Raw genomic sequence first — 17,269 nt, forward strand, 5'->3', positions numbered from 1 at the left:
GAAAAATGGTGCAGGTCTTACGATGAGGACGGTCGGAGGTTTGGTCACATGACGACTAACTTATCTAAGTGTGTGAATAAGGTCCTGAGGGGTGCACGTAATTTGCCAATAACAGCATTGGTGAAGATGACTCAAAGTAGACTTGTTGAGTATTTCGTCAAGAGACGTGAAAAGATCCAAAAGGCAAAGGCAAAGGGTTGGAGAATTGCAAAAAAAGTTGAGGATATCATCCAAAAAAATGATCAATTAACAGTGAGCCTCCGTGTGCGGGTTTTTGATAGGGACCTGCAGCTATTTGAAGTTGAGGATGCCTACAATCAATCAACTCATGATGCAGGTGACATAATGAGGGTGGACTTGCTCAATCGCAAATGTCAATGTGGACGGTTCACATCTAGAAGATTTCCTTGCAGTCACGTCTTAGCGGTGTGCAAGGTAGAAAAGTTGAACCACTATGATTATGTTGATCCTGTGTTCTCAATTGCACAAATTGATAAGGTATATGCTGCTCATTGGTATCCAATGGGCAATGAGTTGTTGATTCCACAAATTGATGGCCCAACCATTATCCCAAATGCATCTTTGGTACGTGCACAAGGAAGACCCAAATCATCAAGGATACAGAATGAGATGGATTGGGTTGAGTCTCAACCGACAAGCAGTCAGAGTAGATGTAGCCTGTGTAAGCAAATTGGTCACAACAAACGTACATGTCCTATGAGGATTCCCAATACAAGATGAATTGCGGAGGAAGCAGGGGAGGGGCTTAATGTTTTGATGGTTTAACATTATAGGCATTTATGGTTTTATATGCTTGTATTTGATGTCATGATGTTTGTATTTGAATGTAATGACGGTGCTATGTTTGTATTTGATCTCATGATGTTTGTATTTGAATGTAATGACGGTGCTATGTTTGTATTTGATGTCATGATGTTTGTATTTGAATGTAATGACGGTGCTATGTTTGTATTTGATGTCATGATATTTGTATTTGACTCATCTTAGTTTTTTGACTCGGAAATTATGCTCCCTAAGTCACACTCCCTTAGTGGATCAGTGTAGAGTGGAAACCTAGGGCAAAAAACATGTGTAATTCGGATTTGAGGTCCTGAACCAACAATTTAGTCGATTAACCTGTACTGGTTTAGTCGACTTCGACTAAACCAGTACAGGTTAATCGACTAAATTGTTGGTTCAGGACCTCAAATCCGAATTACACATGTTTTTTGCCCTAGGTTTCCACTCTACACTGATCCACTAAGGGAGTGTGACTTAGGGAGCATAATTTCCGAGTCAAAAAACCCATGTGGACATTAAATTCCTAAAACCAAGTCGTATGTTGTCATAACGTTTGTTTACGGTTAACAATACAAGATGTAGCCTTTTTAAACACATGTACTGATTTGCTGTGATGTGTTATGGACGAATGTGACCTGTTCAATATTGTTTTGTGCCGTGATGATCAAATTGCTAAAAAGGTTCCATTCATAAGTTATACAATATTGAAATGGAATTAAATTCATTACACAACATAACATAGATCCAAAAAACATAACAATTCTGCATTCATTAAAAAAAGTTACATTACATCAACGACTTAAAGGAAATACATGAACAAAACATAATAACATGATGTACACCCTAAATCTACTCGTCATCCCGTCTGTGTCCGTCTCCGAGTCGTCCTCATCTGACACATGACCATCATCCCCTGCTGCCTCAGCTACCTGACCACCTCTTGCAAGCTCCAGACGAGCAAGCTTGTCTTCCACACCCTTAAACCTTCCCTGTATGTGTCTAAACCTTTCATTCCCTTTCTTTCTCCATTTTTTATGTGCCAGCGCCATCTTTCCTATCTTCTTTGTCATTGCATTTATGCCCTTCATGACATCACGCAGTGAAAATCCACCTTCAGGTTCAGCTATCTCCTCAACCTCAGCCACATCCTCCTCATCCTCCACATCTGGCTCAACAATATGGTCATCTGGGGCAACATAAGGAACCTCAACCTGGGGCATACCACTAAACTCCCACACACCCGATCTCGTGTTCTTAGTAATCTTGCACTGCTCCAATAGACGCTTTCCGAACTTGCAATTATAACCCGTGGTCTTCTTCAACAGCTCAGTCTCCATGGGAACACCAAAGTGAACCAATATCCTCTGTACCAAACAGGCGTATGGAAGATGACCCTTATGTTTGGCCTTAAACATAAACCAACAGATATAGTGCCTCCAGTTCACCATCTGGGCATGTCGGATAGCCCACATAATGGGAATGTCATGTTCCAACACCCTGGAATGATTAAAAGATCGCGGAAACAGAACGTGGGTGAGGACATAGTGTAGTATACGGGACTCCACAGAAAGCAACCCCACCGTATAGTGCAAGTGTTCCCCACGGACTCTTCTCTGCTCCTGCACGGCATCCTCTCGTACATATCCTGGAAGTACTACACCACTATCAGCGTCATACACCACAGTCTGAGAAGAGTCAAAATCATAGCCGAGTATCTCCAACCATGCAGGTGCCGTCATGATGATCTCTATTCCACAGACCCTCGACCTCAGCTCGCCCTGTACGTAGCTGAGGTTATGGTAGAAGGCCCGCACCATAAGCTCTGAATACGGACATAGGGTCTCGGCCAACACCCTCAGATGTGCCGCCTCCAACACCCCCACAATTTCAAATCCCTCCTTATCAAAAAAGGCTGTATCCAAAGATTTTGGAGCACATAACGGCCGGTTCAAATGGTCACGTACGAATGAAGCGTGGACGGCAGGGTCGTCCTCAAACAGATACCCATACGGGAGGTCAACAGTATCAGGCTCTTCGTCTTGTCGCCTTGACGAAGAAGGCCGCTCTTGCCTATGCTTGGTGCGTCTCTCAAGTGACTCATTGTCCTCATCGCTTGGTCTTCTGCGGCTCGTCATTTGTTTAGGGTACCTACAATGAAACATGTCAGCATTTAACTATATGAAACATGTCATGATGGTAATGAAAACTTGCAACATAAGCGCTGTAAACCAAAAGCAAACTTTTGCCACATACAAACTTTTCAAACAAAAAAATTCACACAATGCAAAAAAATAAACCTTAGTAGATTAGGGTTACAAAACCTACAACAAACGCTTTGATTAGAGTTCACAAATTCGGACAACAAACAAATACAAAAAATTCCTAAACCTAAAACACAATGCAAGTTAAGAAACCTTACCTATCCTTCAGATTTCACGATTTGGACCAAATTTGGAGGCAATCCACACGCCTAAGGGAAGGGTTTGGGGCGTTCTTCAGCTGCTCCTGCGGATTTGGGGTTTGGGCCGCCTCCTTAGTCGATTAGGTCATCCTACTCCCCCTCTGCCGAATGGGGGGTTTTTAAAAAACAAATCCGTCGATATTTAGTCGACTAAATATCGATACTTAGTCGACTGAATATCCCAAAAATGTAGTCGATTAAGATGATTTTTTAGTCGACTAAATTTGCGGTAGTCCACTTTCTGAAGATTGACCATTTGCTCGACTAAAACAGCAAGGTAGTCGACTAAAAGGGGGCAGGTTGGTGGATAGTTCTTGATCAGGGGCAAATTGGTTATTAATTAATTAATGAGGAGCAAAAGGGTCAAAAAGCCCCACTTGGTTGTATTATCAGCTAGAGAAAATTATCAATTCCAACCCCTAGTTTATTATATAAGAAAGGTTTGTAATATACTTTCTATCATTATTTTTTCAACACATTGTCTATTATGAATTGAAATGTCATGTTTGTGAGTTATATCAGCGTAAAATATACCTTTAATCTTAGTCGTTATTTTGACTTATATTTACTTATTATAATTTATTAATTATGTCGAATAAAAATAAATCAACACTTAAAAATAAATAATACATTTTTTTGTTCTTATATTAATAAAGTTGGCTTTTACGCAAAGATATCAGTACTTTACTTGAAATTCTTCATAGTGATCTAGCTAATCCAAAAGAATGCATCTTTGAAATAATTCATTGGAAATCCATAACTTACGTATTAAAAAATAACCACTTGTTGAAAGAAGAAAATTTTAGAGTGCTATTTTGGGAAATAAGGAATCTAAAAAACACAAGCTAACTAGAACATGGTCTATGTAGATACACTCCTATCGAGTCCATCTGGAGAAATCTTTACACGCCTCTGGTGGCTGCGGGAAGAACTGGGTGTTCCAATCATACTTCCTAATTGTATATTTTGTTACAACAGAAAAATATTATTTTTACAGTTACTGCAGATAAGTTATATTCATTACTATCAAAACGACGTCGTTTTGAGATTGAAAGATTAAGAAATTATAATTATAAAGACTATAATAACTTAAAATAAATTAAAATTATAAAAATACTATAATTTCTGCTCCAAAACGACGTCGTATTGGGCAGTTATATGCAGTAACTGCAGAAAAAGTGAACCATTTGTTACAAACTAACATTTATCTTAGGAGACGGTTATACTTACTATTATTTTAATCTTACTACTCTTACTATTTCATTGGTTGGCATTGGATCAATTTGATATCAATTTTTATTAATTTACTTTCACAGTATCATAAGATTATAACTTCTCTTTGATTTTAGTAATATGTTGTGTTCATTTTATAAGACTAATCAATGAAAGAAAAACCTCAGCGTTGAAAATTGCCTATGACTAACACGTGCTTGCTTATTTTTTAATGTTGATTTCTCTGACCACTTTCTCATTAGGTGTTTCTCCTTTAGCTCTACTCATTTCAGCATCAAGCTGCAAATTTCTTGTTCGTTATTTTGCCCCTTGATTGTTAGGTTTCATGTAGAGTTCGTTTTCCATTACAATCATGGGGTTGGTGGTTCATATTTTCTTGTCTACAATCCTTCCTTTCTTCCTCTTTGTGTTCATGATAATCAACATAATTTGGAGATCACGAACTCAAACTCCAAGTTGCCACCAGGACCAAAGAAACTACCTCTCGTAGGGAACATCCACCATCTAGGAACTCTGCCTCATCGCTCCCTAGCAAGATTGGCAAATCATTATGGCCCTCTCATGCATATACAGCTTGGTGAGCTTTCCTGCATAGTGGTATCCTCACCACAAATGACCAAAGAGGTGATGAAAACACATGATATCATCTTTGCAAATAGGCCTCATGTGCTTGCTGTAGAAGTTATCACTTATGGGTATAAGGGCATGACCTTCAGTCCACATGGAACTATTTGGAGGGAAATGAGAAAGATTTGTGCAGTGGAGTTACTAGCACCCAAGCATGTTGAGTCCTTCAGATCAATTAGGGAAGAAGAGTTGTCAAATCCTGTCAAGGAGATATCTTTGAGTGAAGGGACGCCAATCAGTCACAGTAAGAAGATTAATTCATTGGCATATGGATTAACATCACGGATTGCTTTAGGTGGAAAATCAAGAGACCAACAAGTTTATATGGATCTTATGAAGGATGTCTCAAAGGCAGTTGCAGGGTTTCTCTCTTGCTGATATGTATCCTTTCATTGGAGTTCTTCAAGTTCTTACTGGGATTAAGACTAAAGTTGAGAAGCTCCATCGAGAAATGGATAGGAGACTTCAGAACATTGTAAGGGATCACAGAGACAAAACTTTGGAGACAGAAGCTGCTGGTGAAGAAAATGGGAAAGATCTAGTTGATGTTCTTTTAAGGCTTAGGAAGAATAATGACCTCGAACATCCTCTATCTGACAATATTGTCAAAGCAACCATTTTGGTTAGTATGTTTTTGTTAAAAATCCATGCAAAATTGCAAAGATAAATAGATCAAATAAAACATTACCTAGCTAAGTTTTTTTTTTTTTTTTTCAATTTTTTTCATGGTCAACAATTGTTTGATGCGTGCAAAGTACGATTGATAATACTAGCCTTGAACATCTTTTATAGTATTGTCAAAGCAATAATTTATTTCAATATTTAACCTATAAAAACCTTGCAGAATTTCAAAATCTGGGTCATAATACTAGTCGTGATAGGTGCACTTCTTATTACGTTCATTTATATGTAGTTTTATTCTCTGGTTTACAGCAATTGGCTAGCTGCCAGAACACTACATATCACCTTATGTTTAGATGGAAGTGCTGGTTTTAAGTTATTTCACACTTAAATTGATCCTTTCCCTATATATATAATAGTCGTTCTTATCAGCTAAATTTCACTTTCACGAGCAATATACTGCAGAGAAATCATAGTGAAACAAAAGTACCTAATAAAATTAAGCAAAACGAGAACGTTACATCGTCATTTTAAGAAATCAAAATCCCTTGACAAAATCTCCAGCTACAAGGAAAAATTCATTCTCATGAAATAACTCCAAAATGAAAAGTAAAACGCACAAAATCTATGCATATTGAAGCTCATTGAGATTTCACATGCTGCAGAACAACATTATAGGCTTCATGCTCCTCCCCAAAATCCTGCAAGTAAGTCAAGAGTTAAATAATGATAAAGCAAGACAAATCACTATGAACAAACATTTCCATTTCAATAAAGTTCATACCTTGACAACCACACAGGAGCAACCAGTTACCTTCCTAGCTTTTCCTTCTGAATCATACTTGCACAACTGCAGGGATAAGGCCCGCCAGAATTAATACAAGAAACAATTAAATAAAACTAAGTAGTCTAGGAGAAACATTTAAGAGTATAAATAAAGAATAATCAACATTCAAAATTGACAAACAAAATTTAATTCCACAAAGGAATGAAAGTAAAATGGTTTACTGCCAATGACACTTACACCAGCCCATTCACCCAGGGTCTTTGCACTTGGGACTGTCAGCAGGCTAACATTGTGCTCAGCGCAAAGGGCCTTGACGAGTTTAACATAGTCAGGTTGGTCACAATCTTCCGCTAGAACACAGAGTTGTGCAGCGTGCTTCTCAATCACTTTTGCACCTTCATGAAGGCCTCGTGCCAGACCACCATAAACAAGAGATTTTTTTAGCACAAGCTGTAAGGCAGTCATTATATCCATGGGCTCCCCTGGAATACCAGCAGCAGCAGCAGCAGGGGCTGCTACTGGCTCAGCCGCAACGACGCCACCTTCGTCACTACAGAGGAAAAATATCATGAACAGAGGAACCCATAGAAGAATTGCTAGAATTGCTACTCGAAGAAGGATAAGCAATTAAAAGAGAGACACGCAAAACACAACACAAAAACTGAAGAATAAGGACAACTTAACAAACGGTCTGAAGAAGAATAAATTTTACAAGTTGATAAACATGTATTACATGACATAGTTCATGCGTAGGGCTCTCAAATCGAATTCGCTAACCAATCAAGTTCAATGTACAGAAATATAAAGTATAAACCCACCAGTTTCATAATATAAATAACAACAATAACTAAACTCACAGGTCCCTAATTTTAAACAATTATCAAAATTTTCACCCGAGGTTATTGAGAATAACAAATTTACAATCACACATAAAAGCAAAATAATCATACCCTGACATTTTTTCCTTGTTGATTTCAAAAAAACAAGCTTTCCTTCCTGCACCAAAAAAAAATAACAAATAAATAAAAAATCAGATCTTGTGCAATGAAGAAGCATTCAGACAATCAAACAAAGGCTTCCTCTACTATTTTTGAAGTTAATAAACTACTTGAGAGTGGGAAATTGTGAAATTGGCCACTTCCCTACTGCACCATTGAAATATGTTAAAATTAAATTGATTAAAACTGCAAACAATTGATTCGAACTTTACTCACTATTCAGTGATGTTTAAGACGACAATTATAACATGAGAAATGTAAGAGTTTGATAAAATAAAAGATTAGCAAAAGAACGAACTAACAGATACAGAAGAAGACGATGTCGCCGATATCAGAAGAACCCTAGAAACAAAGCTGCGAGTTTTAGAAACTGCATCATAAGAGAAGAACCCTAGTTTATATTTTATTCGCTTAATTTGGGCCTCATGTGTGCAGCTAAGCCCAATCAAAGAGGTTAAGCCCAAAAGAATTTTAAAAACTAAAGTAAAAAAGTCAAATTATCTAAAGTCTAAATCATTTGTTATCACAATTTACGTTAAAAAAAAATAGTAATCACTTATCACAACAAAGCGAAATTTAAATCTATGATGTGATGTGATCACAGAAAACCTCGATGAGGACAACCAAAAAAATCAAATACAAAACCCAACATTTCATTTGGACATACAATATGACCAAAAACACTTAACATACAAGCTAATCCCAAAATAAAATGATATTAATAAAAATTCACCAAAAAAATAACATTAATAGACAAGCTCTAAAATTATTTTCTTAGTTAAGAATTTATCTACAAATATACAAAATATAACATTTTGCAATGTACCAAAATTATTTTGATGTATATAAGATTGATTTAGAAATTTCGTGCGTGCGTGTGCCATTTTGGGCTTTTTATACTTATCCTATAATTTATGAAATTTTAGTTATTGTTTGTTATTTATATTTTTGTTATTTTTTTATTCTCTTTTGATTATGCATTATTATTTTTAATTCTATTTGATTTTATTTTTATTTTATTTTATCTTTTTAAGATTGGAGAACTAAATTGTTATTTGATTATTTTTTGTTTAATAAAATTTAAAAAAGAAAAATATTTTTTTCTAGTAATCATTACTTTAGTCTTCTGTTTAGGCAATGGGTTATTACTTCGATATTATTATTATTTTCACAATGGTAATTTCAATATTGCAAGAAATCATTAAAACAATATTGTTTTGCTTATTATATATAAAATCATTAAATTTTCATAGTAAAGGTAAAAATATATATATATATTAATGCGAGTTGTCGATTAAGTAACAAAAAGTATTTAAAAAGTTATAAAAAATGATTTTTTTATGTTTAATAAATAAATCAATGATAAATTTTTCCTGCATTATATTTTGTATTTTTCTCTTTCATTCCACGTCCTAAAATATATAATATGTAATAATATGTTTATCTTTTTCCTATTTATTTATTTTCAACATTATTAGATCAAAATACATTTTTTTTCTCTTTCCTTGAAATTTTAATTTAATAATATTAGAAAAAAAAAATATATATATATATATAGAGAGAATCAACTTACACTAAAAATAAAAACTCTTACATGAAATTTTAATCATTAATTTACGTGCCTTTATTGATTATGATTTATTGGATCATATTAATTAATTAAATAATATGACCTAATAAATCTTTATTTTTGATTTTTGAAATAATGGTTAAAATTTACTATAAAACTTATTATTCTTATACCGATGTAGGAATATATATATATATATATATATATATATATATATATATATATATATATATAAAAGAGGTTTGTTATGGAATATTTCCATATCCTAACCACCTACCCAAGGATCCTTAAAAGATATTATCCAATTATCCTAACAATATAAAACAGTAAGGCTACTAATGAAAAAGTCCATATCCCAACAGAAAGGAAGTTGAATCCTACTACAACTGGGAGATCTACACAAGTCCAAGAGGTAACCCTTATAAATAAGAGGTTAAAGACCCCAGGTACACACTTTTGAACTCATTTACTACTTCTGTCCACACTGTGCACACACCCACGTCTCGACTATAAGCCTATTGCTTGTGCGCAATGATGGAAATATTGGCTATAAGTCAACCAAGATACCTATCCATATGATATATCTGAGCGCATATCATACAGTATAGCAACACGGTTCTCTAAGACCGAACATTGGCGCCGTCTGTGGGAATCGACAAATTTTGACTCTCATCCATGGTGAACACGCGCGGCATAGCACAAAGCTACAGATTGCAGGCTACCTCGCGGGCCCTGAAATTGCTGAAACCATATATATATGAGGATACAAACCCTACCGCAAAAAAGGCATTTCATCCTCCGAGAGACTCTAAAATAGAGCTCTAGATCCATGCAGATGACGATTTGACAAAGATTCTTGTCGTCGCAATTCTTGATGGAGCAAGTGAAGACCCGGAAGTCATTAAATCATAAGGAAAAAGCTTCAATCCAAAAGAGGGCTTAAAATTTAAAAGCTCGGCCTTGAGCTCCAACTCAGCCCAACCAAGGGCTTCGAGTTTAATAGCTCGGCATCAGCCATGAGCTCCAGTTAAGCCCAACCAAGGGCTTTAAGATTAAAGATCGGCATTAGCCTTGAGCTTAGCCCATCAAAGAGCTTGAAGTTTAATAGCTCAGCCTCAGCCTTAAGCTCATCCCAACAAAGGGATTCAAGATTAAAGCTCGGCTTCGGCCTTGAGCTCCAACTCAGCCCAACCAAGGGCTTCAAAGATTAAAGCTTGACCACGACCTTGAGCTTCAACTCAGCCTTAGTCATAGCTTCAGGCTCCGAGATCAAAATGAAGATGGAATTGGAGAGATGTGATCATAGCAAAAGGATCACACCCCAATCCACCATAAAAATGGAGACGGAATTGGAGAGATGTGATCCTAACTAAAGGATCACACCCCCGATCCGAAAAAAGAAGAAGATGGAATTGTAGAGATGTGATTCTAGCAAAAAAGATCACACCCCAATCCGAGAAGATGAATTTGGAGAGAACGTGATCTTAGAAAAGGATCACACCCCAATTTGAGATAAAAGAAAAATCGAGGCGGCATATGATGTCGGGCTGCTATTCAAGATTTTGGCAACAAAGCCAAATGACAAAGTTTGCGGCCCAACAGGCCAGCTTCAAATTAATAATCCATTGCTGATGAAGCGTTGCTCAAAGTAGAAAGCCACGGTATGCGAAGCCGAGCTCAAACAAAATATGACAAAAAGTCTAGTCCAATAGTAAAGCCACGACACATTAAGCCGGGCTAAAATCAGAAAGGCAAAGATACTACCTTCAAAAGTGTAGACAAGGCAAAAGCCAAGTCAATTTAAAGAAAGCCACGGTATATGAAGCTTGGCTCAAAATGAAGAAGGCAAAAAACTGCCTTAGTAACTTAAGACTACAACAGCAAAGCCAAGTCGTTAAGGGTTTGGCCACAAAGGCCTAACAGGATGGCCTCAAATTAAAAATCCATCGCGAATGAAGCGGGGCTCAAAATAAAAGTCACGATATACGTATTCGGGCTTAAAATCGAGGAGGCGAACTCGTCCTTCAAGAATCCAAGATTATGGCAAAAGAAGCCAAGTTTGTCAAAAACAAGAGAAGTCATGGTATTCGAAGCCGGACTAATCGTTCAAGAAGGAACGAAAGACCTTCCCAAAATTAAGATATAGGCAGCAAGTCAAATCCAAAAGGGGAAGTCGTAGTACAAAAATGCGTGCTCCCTAAAGTACAATACACCTTTGCAAAATGTCAAATCCATGCTAATAGAGATTTCGGTATGCGAAACCGAGCCAAATCCAGAACCAGGACACTTAAAGCCAGGAAGTGCAAAGTCGGATTAATTATTAAGGAGGCACGAAACCTAGTCAAAATTAAAGAGCCTCGATAAGATAAGCCGAGCTCAAAGTAAAAAAAAAGGCAAACATCGCCTCACCACTTAGAAGAGGTAACCCTTATAAATAAGAGATAAAAGACTCCATGTACAAACTTTTGAACTCATTTACTACTTCTACCCACACTGTGCACTCACTCACGTCTCGGCTAAAAGCTTAGCTTGTGCGCAATGATAGGTATATTGGCTATAAGCCAACCAAGATACCTAGTCATAGGATATCTTTGAGCGCATACCATACGATATAACAATACGGTTCTCTAGGATCGAATAGTGTCAAATTTAAAATTTGACACTGATGTCAACAGATCCTAGCTATATATATATATATATATATATATATTTGACTGAGAAGCTGAAAGGGGTTTAAAATCGGGTGGAGTGTCAATATTGGCTGCCAACCATTTTCTTCTTTTTTTTCTTCTTATTTTTTTGTTTTGTTATTACATTTTCTCGCGAAGTGAATAAGAAATGGAATTTAGAAGCGAAGGTGAAACAACAGCGTGTTGAACTTATTTGGACAATTTGCAATTTCAACCACTCGAATGTTTTATTTTACTGTTAATATAACTAGCAACAGTCACTCATTTTATTTGTTTGGACAATACATTTTATTTTTGCATTGCCACATTTTTTTCTTCAATTCTTTTTTCTCTTTCTCCCTCTGATTTTTCATTTTTAGTACTTGAGAGTTCCTTTTCTCTCTGTTTCTACATTTAAGATGTCGTTTTCTCGGGAAACAAACAAACAGATTCTTCCACAATAAGACCACCACCATAAATAATTATAAAAGAAAAATAAATTAAGCAACAAAAGATGCAAGTAAAAAACCAATCCCACCACTAAATTTTACCAAAATATCTTCCTTGTCCCTTTTCGCCCACTTTCTCTTTCCTCATTTCATTTTAAAAAAAAAAAAAGAATAAAAAAAGAAAAGAAAACCCTAGAACGGGAGAGATTTCATCCCCCACAAATCTCTTCCTTCTCTCTCCTCCATTTTCTTTGTTCCCTCTCAACAAGTTCCAAATTTTTCCATCGTTTCTGAATTCCAAGTTCCTTGTCTGTTCTTATTTTCCTACTCAAGGTTAGATTCCATCTCTTCACATTTTTTCCCCTAATTTATTTTTGGGATTTTTCTAAATTTCCATATTTTTTTTATTGTAAATTCGAGAGCTTTTGATATGCAATTGCATGATATTGATGCTAATTTTCGTGGGTATTTCACAGATCTGGTGGATTATATGGTTAATTCTGGTTCCAAGGAATGCCGCTTTTTTTGCCAAAAAGCGATACGATCCAAATTCGCGAGGTGTGGAACGATAACCTGGAAGAGGAGTTCGATCTGATTAGGGAAATCGTGGATGATTATCCCTACATCGCGATGGACACGGAATTTCCAGGAATCGTTCTTCGACCGGTGGGGAATTTCAAAAACAGCTACGATTACCATTACCAAACCCTAAAGGACAACGTGGACATGCTCAAGCTGATTCAATTGGGTCTAACCTTCTCCGACGAGCATGGGAACCTTCCCACGTGCGGCACCGAAAGGTGTTGCATATGGCAATTCAACTTCAGGGAATTCAAAGTGAATGAGGACGTTTTCGCCAATGATTCGATTGAGCTTTTGCGTCAGAGTGGTATTGATTTCAAGAAGAACAACGAGAAGGGTATTGATGCGAAGCGTTTTGGTGAGCTATTGATGTCATCTGGGATTGTATTGAATGATAATGTTCATTGGGTAACTTTCCACAGTGGTTATGATTTTGGTTACCTTTTAAAGCTCTTGTCTTGTCAGAATTTGCCTGATACCCAAGTTGGGTTCTTTAATTTGATCAACATGTACTTTCCAACTGTGTATGATATCAAACATCTCATGAAGTTTTGCAACAGTCTTCATGGAGGGTTGAACAAGCTTGCGGAGTTGTTGGAGGTTGAGAGGGTTGGGATTTGTCATCAGGCTGGTTCTGATAGTTTGCTCACATCTTGTACATTCAGGAAATTGAAAGAGAATTTCTTTAGTGGCTCTTTGGAGAAATATGCTGGTGTCTTGTACGGTTTAGGTGTTGAGAGTGGACAGAGTTTTCATTGAGGAAAAAAAAAAAATCTAAAAAAAAAAAAATTATGAGATTAGAAAGAAAGCAAATTCTTATAAAGTGGGTAGATCTCTATTTGTTTGAGCTGTTGTATATCTGGTGAATACCAACTTCTATGTAACCGTTTGGCATTAAGTGTCTTAAATTCAAAAACTCTTTTTTTACTACATGTCCTGAGCTTTTGTATTATCTTTACATCTTTTAGCCACTGAATTCAATTTCAATTTGGCATGACAGGACTACGTCTATCATTGATAGCTTAATTGCTTTTGAGCAATTTCTGGTCTCATCCATCAGACCATTTCTTCAGTTTTGTTGGTCATTCAGCTTGAATAAAACTTAAAAGGAACATGACTATTCCGTGTTTGTTTTTTTTTTTTAATTTAAAGAAATAAAAAACTATGCTGTTATACTTGTATATTTCCTAGTCTGCCATTGTTGTATATCAAAATTAGAATGACAACTGATAACCATTATGGAAGAAAATTTTGGATTGAATACAAGAGGAGGTAAAGCATTGGCTTGCATTATGTTTGCTGCTTGGAGTTTCCCCCTTGTTAAGCAACGGTTATACTTCTGCTGCTTTATTTATTGGTTTATCATTAGACATTAATGTTTATACATTTCCTAGAACCATAGGGAGAAAATCTTAGTAAGAAAAGAGGTGGATATATAGTTCTGCTGGTGTTTTAAGTGGAGAACATTACACATGTTTTCATAGAAAACATATGAGACTTTTTCAGCGGAGAAACAAGAACTGGATAGGAACGAAGTAGAAAGATTTGACATAATGGTCTTGTAGTTGTATTTTCTTTGTCAATTAGAGACAGCGTGTGTGTGTTTTATTGATTTTAATTAGGTACTCTCGAGAAGGTCATAGACTCATTCATGTTTTCTTCTTTCTTGTGTGCTAATTTGCTTTTTTGCAGGATGTTGGCATCAACATAACAACAACAGTTTCGTGGTATGAACTGTGAAGGAATTGAACGCACTGTACTTTCTGTTGCTTTTGTGATTCTTGCAAAAATTGTCATAAGGAAGGTGATGGAATTTCGATTTTATTTTAGCATACTTTACATTTTGAAATTGAGTTTACTAATAATCTGATCTTAGTTTCTCACTAACCAATATATACAGGGTGTGCATGACAACCATTCCATTCCCTAGCACTGTTTATGAAAAGAAACAATTTTTTTCTATTTCTGTTCCTTGGAACAATTTCTGAGAAAAAAAATGTGTTTGATAACATGTTCTATTTTTATTCCGAGAATGAGAATTACGTTTGATAACATAACAAATAATATAATAAAAAATAATTCCTATTAAATGTAAAAAAAAATTGGATCATCCCTTTTCTTTCCATATGATGTGGTTGTGGTGGTGGCGACGGCGGGGGTGGCATGGTGGTGGTGGCGGCGGCGGCGGCGGTATGGCGGTGGTGGCGTGGTGATGATAGTGGTGGTGGTTGTTGTGATGGCAGTGGCTGTTGTGATGGCAGTGGCTGTGGCGATGACGGTGGTAATGGTGGCGACGACGGTGGTAGTAGTGGGGATGGTGGTGGTGACGACCGTGGCTGCGACAATGGTGGTGGGGATTGTGGTTGGTGGCATAGGTGGCGGTGACAATGGTAGCAGTGGCATGGTAGTGGTGGTTGTGATGACATCATGGAGGTGGTGGTGGTGGCAGTGGCTGCGGCGGTGGTAAGTTATAATAGTGGTGGTGGTGGTGACGGTAGTGACTGTGACGATAGTGGTGGTGGTTGGTGGCGGTGGCGGTGTCGGTGGTGGCTGCAGCAATGATAGTGGTGGTGATGGTAGCGGCGGCGTTGTGGTGGTGGTAGTGGTGGCGATGGTGGTGGTGGTAGTCGTGTGGTGATGACGATGATGGCGGTGGCGGCAATGATTGCGATGATGGTGGTGGTGGTTGATGGCGGTAGTGGTGGTGGTGGTGGTGACGATGATGATGATAGTGGTGGTGGTGGTGGTGGTGGTGGTTGCAGCGGTGGTGGTGGTGATGGTGGCATGGTGGTAGTGATGGGTGAAGGTGGTGGTGATGGTGGCGGTGGCATCGTAGTGGTGGGGGGTGGTCATGACAACACTAATGGTACGACGGCGGCAGCGACGATAATGGCAGTGGTCGTGTTGGGAAGATGGTGGTGGTGGTGGAATAGATGGAGAGTAATTAAGAGAGATAAGTGTTTCTCATTTTGAGTCCGAGAACAAAAAAGCAGAAATTTTTTGATTCTTTTTTCTGTTTCCCAGCACAAAAATTAATCCGGTTCATCCCGGGAACAAAAAAATGAACCGGTTTTACCAAACGAGTTTTCTATCCATTTCTGTTCCTGGGAACAGAAATTAAAAAAAAAATTGATTCCGGGAAGGTTGTCATGCGCACCCATAGCCTTAGAATTTAAAGGCCTAATTAAATTATAAAAGTTAAAAAACATTATGTTAATTTTAATAGCTTTATTAATTATAATTTTTTTTGAAACCGATCCTAATTACCTCTCTGAGTTGAATCGGCTCTTTGAGCCCTCTATAAAACTAATCAAGAGTTCGGAACTTGTGAAAGATTAAATTTTAAACCCCTCCTTAAATCCTTTCACTACCTACTCAGCTCTAATGCACTAACTGAGCTATCCACTTTGGGTAGCTTTATTAAATTTTTAATCGGAAATGTTATACTTACAACCACTTCTATATTTATTGGATCAAAATCAAATCAATGATTAACAACCCTAAAAATGGTTATAAGAGACTGTAAGGAAAAAAAAATATTATAAGTATAACCTCCCTCATTTTTAATTAGGTTTCTATAGTTTGTTTTTAACTAGAGCTTTATAGATTTAAAAACTTTTAAATAGGTCCTTATAATTTAACAAAAAATTCTATTAAATCCCTACTAATTATAAAATTTATAATCAAAGTCTGTAAAACCTGTAACAGCAACACATAATAACTTGGAAATGATTGTAAATATTTATTAACGGAATCTAACGGTCATAAGATAGTAAGGACTTAATATAACATTTTCAAAAATATAAACACTTTATTAAAAATTTATAAATTATGAGATTTATTTAAAAAAAAAAATCCATGAAAGTTTACATCGTAAATTAGACATCATAAGAACTCACAGACAGGTTTATTATACTATCTAAAGTAAAAGGTGAAGAAACGACATGTCTATTTGCCCTTTTTCTTGTCCTAATGTTGTTTTTAACTTAACAATGTTAATGAAGAAGAGCACATTCCCTGCATGAAGCATGTAACATGATCATAACACTTAATTCTGTCTCTAGGTTTGTCACCTGTATCTTACAACGGAAAAGAAAGCTGACCCATTCATGTTTCTATCACATAACAGGAGAGCATGATATACAATACCTCGATTTGGATGACGGGGATGATCCTAGATGTTCATTGTTTAACCTTCATACAAAAATATGAGGGACTTGTTCCCATTTCATACTAAATATGATCGATTATGTTTCCATTCAGCACAATGACCAGATTCTCAACGAGATGTCTTCCATTTTCCATTACGTAAGAAATTTTAAAACAAATTCTAGTTTTATAGCTTTATCTTATAATACCCTCCCAAGTTATATGACCCAAATTGTCTATTTCAAAACCACAACAACAAAAAAATGAAACTTTTTTTACAAAGACGAATACTCTAATGCTTATCCTCTTTACTTTGCCTTTT

At 36.6% G+C, this 17,269-nt stretch overlaps 2 protein-coding genes and 1 pseudogene across 2 annotated transcripts; 2 read left to right on the forward strand and 1 right to left on the reverse strand.

The window, feature by feature from the left end:
- The first annotated feature begins 4,118 nt into the window (after positions 1-4,118).
- LOC133288693 (tabersonine 6,7-epoxidase-like) lies at positions 4,119-6,118 on the forward strand (annotated as a pseudogene).
- A 101-nt stretch (positions 6,119-6,219) lies between these two features.
- Positions 6,220-7,897, reverse strand: LOC133288699 (small ribosomal subunit protein eS12-like). Its single transcript, XM_061486513.1, has 5 exons — positions 7,831-7,897; positions 7,481-7,526; positions 6,768-7,080; positions 6,528-6,593; positions 6,220-6,444 (listed from the first exon to the last, which is right to left on the reverse strand). The coding sequence occupies exons 2-5, from the start codon at positions 7,486-7,488 to the stop codon at positions 6,385-6,387; spliced, it is 447 nt and encodes a 148-aa protein (XP_061342497.1). The 5' UTR covers positions 7,489-7,526; positions 7,831-7,897; the 3' UTR covers positions 6,220-6,384.
- A 4,487-nt stretch (positions 7,898-12,384) lies between these two features.
- LOC133288694 (probable CCR4-associated factor 1 homolog 6) lies at positions 12,385-13,808 on the forward strand. Its single transcript, XM_061486507.1, has 2 exons — positions 12,385-12,549; positions 12,693-13,808. Exon 2 carries the CDS (start codon positions 12,730-12,732, stop codon positions 13,555-13,557), a length of 828 nt encoding a protein of 275 aa, XP_061342491.1. The 5' UTR covers positions 12,385-12,549; positions 12,693-12,729; the 3' UTR covers positions 13,558-13,808.
- The last annotated feature ends 3,461 nt before the right edge of the window (positions 13,809-17,269 follow it).

This window comes from Gastrolobium bilobum, unplaced genomic scaffold, assembly GCF_033153095.1.
Source record: "Gastrolobium bilobum isolate Gb01-03AN ecotype WA unplaced genomic scaffold, APGP_CSIRO_Gbil_v1 utg70105, whole genome shotgun sequence".
NCBI classification, from domain to species: Eukaryota; Viridiplantae; Streptophyta; class Magnoliopsida; order Fabales; family Fabaceae; genus Gastrolobium; species Gastrolobium bilobum.